The sequence below is a fragment of the Limulus polyphemus genome, unplaced genomic scaffold (genome assembly GCF_000517525.1).
Source record: "Limulus polyphemus unplaced genomic scaffold, Limulus_polyphemus-2.1.2 Scaffold6619, whole genome shotgun sequence".
NCBI lineage: Eukaryota > Metazoa > Arthropoda > Merostomata > Xiphosura > Limulidae > Limulus > Limulus polyphemus.
In genome coordinates this window covers 32,649-37,966 of record NW_013672229.1, presented here as the reverse complement: position 1 = coordinate 37,966, position 5,318 = coordinate 32,649, and the positions used below count along the sequence as shown (strand labels likewise).

The 5,318-nt window shown below is 33.7% G+C and overlaps 1 protein-coding gene across 1 annotated transcript in view; it reads left to right on the top strand.

Moving 5' to 3' along the window:
• LOC111089560 (zinc finger E-box-binding homeobox 2-like) overlaps positions 1–1,200 on the top strand; it is a 9,866-nt gene extending 8,666 nt beyond the window's left edge. Inside the window, exon 4 of the mRNA XM_022402316.1 lies at positions 986–1,200. Coding sequence (XP_022258024.1) covers positions 986–1,200 — 215 coding nt within the window. The remainder of the gene's footprint in view (positions 1–985) is intronic.
• Positions 1,201–5,318: the final 4,118 nt, after the last annotated feature.

Genomic DNA, 5,318 nt, shown 5'->3' with positions numbered 1-5,318 from the left:
GTGACGAAGATGAGGCGAAGAAGAGAAAGTTCCCATGTATAAGTGTAGCAGAAGACAATTCTTATGGATGTGATCAGTGTAACAAAATGTTTAACAAGCAGAGCTCACTAACTCGACACAAATACGAACACTCAGGTAAGTAGGTGAATGAAATGGTTAAGGTGGCATCCACAGCTATCCCTTGGGGGGAGGGGGGTTGTACTCGCAATGTTTAGAGTACATCTCATTATTTTATGAAGAGAGGTTAATACAAATAAATGAATAATCCTCAGGTGGCGAAACCTTCAATTGAGACTGAAACTTTTTTTGTAAAAGACACATGACTTTACTATTAACAATGTTATATCAACTAGCTTAGGGCTACCCGATATTGCTTATTAAAGATATATGTATAACATATGAAAAATATAATGTCTTGCTTCAAAATTATCTTATGGTTCTAAATTTTATAATTAGTAATAACATTCTTTTCCGAATTAAAACATCCGACGTTCTACAGAATTTATACAATAACCAGTAACTAACCAATCAAGTCAGAAGTATAACATATGTGTTTTATTTGCTCAACGTTTCGGCTTTACGGCTGCTCCTGACAGAGGCGTAAAGCCGAAACGTTGGGTAAATTACAAAACTTGTAAGGTTCTCTGGAGTTCACGGTCGTTTTATTTATTTGTAATTATGTATATACTATGTTCCAGTCAACATTACCTGAGTTGAAACATGTTCACCCTGATTAATCTGGAGTTCACGGTCGTTTTATCTATTTGTAATTATGTATATACTATGTTCCAGTCAACATTACGTTACTAGTCAACATTACCTGAGTTGAAACATGTTCACCCTGATTAAGGTATTTTAAACTAGTTATTGTAAAAACAGCGACAAAGTCTCTACACACTCCTAAAACCAGTATTAATTCTCGATAGGCTACCGAATGAACCTGTTTTTCTAATATCATGTTTGTTTCACATTTATTTGTCTCTAGGCCTAAGACCTTACCAGTGCGATGAATGTAGTAAGGCTTTCAAACACAAGCACCACCTAACGGAACATAAGAGATTACACAGCGGCGAGAAGCCTTTCCAGTGTCGGAAGTGTCTGAAACGGTTTTCTCATTCCGGCTCCTACAGCCAGCACATGAACCATCGGTTTAACTACTGCAAGCCGTGCCTACAGCCAGCACATGAACCATCGGTTTAACTACTGCAACCCGTGCCTACAGCCAGCACATGAACCATCAGTTTAACTACTGCAAGCCGTGCCTACAGCCAGCACATGAACCATTGGTTTCCTAAGAAGAACGGAAATATCACGATGATAAATATTTGTTCTTACTTTCTTAAAACGTGTGAGAGAAAAGAAAATGTTTGACCTTCGAACTATTTTCGTTTTTTAAGTTCAGTTACGGCAACAACGACTCGAAATAGCCATTTAATTAAGTTAAAAGGACATAAAACAAATTGCCAACAGCCATTTGTTGCCTTTCACGACAGAACAAGGGGGGAAGCTGTTAAAGTGCCGCGAACTAACACGTGCTCATTAGTTCACAAGTAGATAAGCTGTGCGAAGTAGCTGTACAAATCACTGATTGGTCCGTTTTATTTTTTGTTTGTAAATGACGTGCGTTATAAATAACCCCTTGTCTTAGAAATGCATTTGTTTAGCGTACTTTAAAATATATATATTTTGAGAATCTTTATTATTTATGTGTATGTATATACAGAAATAAGTAGGAGACGCCTTGCATTAGTTTTTTTTTTTTTATATTATAAGAAATACTCAAGGGAGGGCGCTTTCGTAGTTTTCACTCCTCTTCTTAGGCTTCGAATTTGTTGCTTATTTCAGTTTATATGAAGCGTAATTTAAAATGCGTGCGAATGTAGGCCTTGTTAAATTTAAAATCTACTTTTTGTTTTGGTGTTACCATTTTCAAGACGTTCGGTGGTTACAGTGCATCATGGGGAAAACATGTTGAAATTAGCAAACTTCTAAAACCATTACACTCCCTGTAAATAATTAAGTGAAATTTGCAGAAATGGAAATACTTTGACAATTTGAATAATAGTATTAATTTTATAATTAATGTAAAGTTTTTATAAGGTAGCCATATCGTGTGTTTTGTTTTAATTACATTTCATTTTATTGATAATAATGTATCAGGTGCCAAATTTAAACATTTGTTGTAAAATACTTATGTTTTATGTAAAAAGTAATCATTTTGGAGTTTAGAGAAACTGAGGTAAGAGGGCGTGTTATACCTACGTAACATATTATATACTTGTGTGTCAGTTGAATTGTTTTATAATCTTATACATAGAGTGCCAAAGATATGTAGTCTAGTTTCGTAACCCTAAAGTCAGTCTTAGTCAAATTTCATAAACCTAAGGTCAGTCTTAGTCAAGTTTCATAACCCTAAGGTCAGTACTAGTCAAGTTTCGTAGCTCTAAAGTCATTCTTAATAAAGTTTCGTAACCCTAAAGTCATTCTTAGTCAAGTTTCATAACCCTAAATTCAATCACATATTTCTTGAGTGTATTGGAAGGATTGGAGCTCATAACTACCCAATGCACCAATGAAACTCTTGCTTAGTTTTGAAACTAGTTAAGGTTTATAGAAATCACAAACAAGAAGTGATTCTAAATCTTTTTAAAGCCTACTTAGTCTTGACAGTGTCGGGAATAAAATTTTATGTTATCACACTATGCTCAATAGTGTTTGTTTAAATGATATAAGAATCAGGTGTTGCCACGTTAAGCATACGATTGTATTATCTTAACCCTAAATAACCTGTTCCAACGAATTTCATCAACAGTGTGAAACATAATATCGAATCCCAAATTCGTAATTCTAGAATTTATTGAACATTTTCAGGTTTATCAGCGATACCAAATTTGATGTTAATTAATGGATTTTTGTTGTACGTTGTTACACCGATAATAATTTTTAAGTTAGACAAGCTCTAATGATACTAACTCTACCGTATATAATTTACGACGACAATAGTTTTGGCGTAGTTAAACATAGCGATATTAATTTGGCGTAGTTAAACTGAACTAATACCAAATTTGGCGTGGTAAAATATATTAATACCAATTTTCGTGTAATTATACTGTACCGATACTAATTTAATTTTCATGAGAATGCTACATTAACTGAAGTTAAAATACTGTCAGTTTAACAATCGTCACTGTTATTCAAAGTCTTTATATAAATATAGATGCCTTTAAACAAAGACTGACATCACAGCGATTCCTGTTTGTTTGTTAAGCCTAAAACTACACAAAGGTCTAACTGTGTAATGCTCCCAGTGGGGATCGATCCTCGATTTGAGCGTTATAAGCCCTCAAGCTTACCACCGAGCTGCCGAAGGGGGTCATAATCATCGACGTGAATTGCTAATTAATTATTTTTTTATAATATTTTTCACTTTGTTCTCTCAAGATGCGAACTTTCCACTTCAAAGTAAATTTTTTCAAACGTACAATGAGGTGAATATCCTATCTTTTCCCAGCTGTTTTAACCTTGAGCATCATGCCTATTGCAATATTTATGTTCCATGACCTCTCACACGCTGACCATAAGGTCAGTCAATTTCTGTATACACGATCTTTCTGGTAAGTTACACTTTACAAATAATATTTAGGAAAGTAAATACAACCACCACGGCTTTAGTCCAGTATCGTCCTCTATTGATATTAATTAATGTTATATACGTTCAAAAAATCACAAAATTATAACGAATCTGTTTCTATTGAAACATAGAACATACATATTAAGTTAATAACGGTTGGAGACGGCTTGAATGGGTAATGAAGAAAAACTGTAATATATGTTTAACATAACAGCAAATGTACAACGTTCGCGTTCCGTTGCTCAAAATTGCGCCCGCATTTTAGGGCCATGGATGTGTTACAAAAGTGACAGCCCAAACCAATGTTCGATCAGAGAAGCCCAAGAATCGGCGGTGGGTGCTAATAACTAGTTGTCTTCACTCTAGTCTATCAGTCCAAAACTGAATTCAGCTAGCGTAGATAACCTTGTATAGTTTTGTGCAAATATCCGAACAAAACAAGCCTATACGTGCCAGTTATGTAAAGTTACAAATTTTGGCTTAAGCTTAAAAGACACATACACAAAAGTGGTCCTGTAATCCTAGTCGATAAACGGTCTTAGAAAACTAATCTCACTATATGGGGGGCGTATGTTTATATTGTACTGCTGAAAACTATTGGAAGATGGGTGGGGGCGTATGTTTATATTGTACTGCTGAAGACTATTGGAAGATGGGTGGGGGTCGTATGTTTATATTGTACTGCTGAAAACTATTGGAAGATGAGTAAAAAATCTTCATAGCCAAATGGTCACTTTTGTCTGAAAATGTTAAAATAGAGTTTTCCGTTAATTATTAAAAGTCTAAATCATATAAGAGATTTTCCAAAGCAACGAACTTGGAACGATGAACAACAATTCTAATTTATCATTTAAAGATATAGTAAATGTCTTAACTCTGAGTTTTATCGAGAACAACAGGCACGCGACGAAATACCCGCAGTTTAAATACTTGGAGAAACTTCTAGAGACGAATTTGTTTCAAATTATACAGCTATTAAATTGTAAGTATATTAGATAATTTTTACCTTTATCATGAAAATAAACGTTACATTTTCTACCAAAAAACAACCCCTCCCCCCAAAAAAAGACAGTACACCCATTTATTTATTTTTTAGAATTTTGCAGAGTTCTTAGTTGTAAAGCAACGATGGTGTCTCCATCTATAAACATTTTGCAGAGTTCTTAGTTGTAAAGCAACGACAGTGTCTCCATCTATAAATGAACATTAGAAACTGTACATTTTGATATTTCTATGATTACAAAAGGATAATAATATTTAATATCAATATTTCTCTATTACTAAAAAATACCACGAAAATTTTCGTTTGCATAAACATGTCAATTTCCTTTGTTGTTTTTTTAAGAAAAAAGATGATTTTGTCATTAGTTGTTACTAAATATTGTTTCCAGTTTTCTTACTTGGAAACAAAAAAGTCTCAGTTCAGTATTTTGTGCTTAAATCCATTCTAATAAGTGAAGTTATGATTACTATTTCGATGTAATAGTATTTTTATTAAATAAATTTTGAACATAAAAGTTTCCTATTATGTTAGGCCTTAAGCGCCCAACGTTAGATTTTAATACCGTGATTGGCTGGAAATAAAGATGAAAACGTAGAGAAAGCTTTCATGGCCGCAAATTTGTTTTAGTTTTAGTTCTTCATTAGCGATTTATTAATTTGCGAATCTCAATCGTTAAAGATTCTT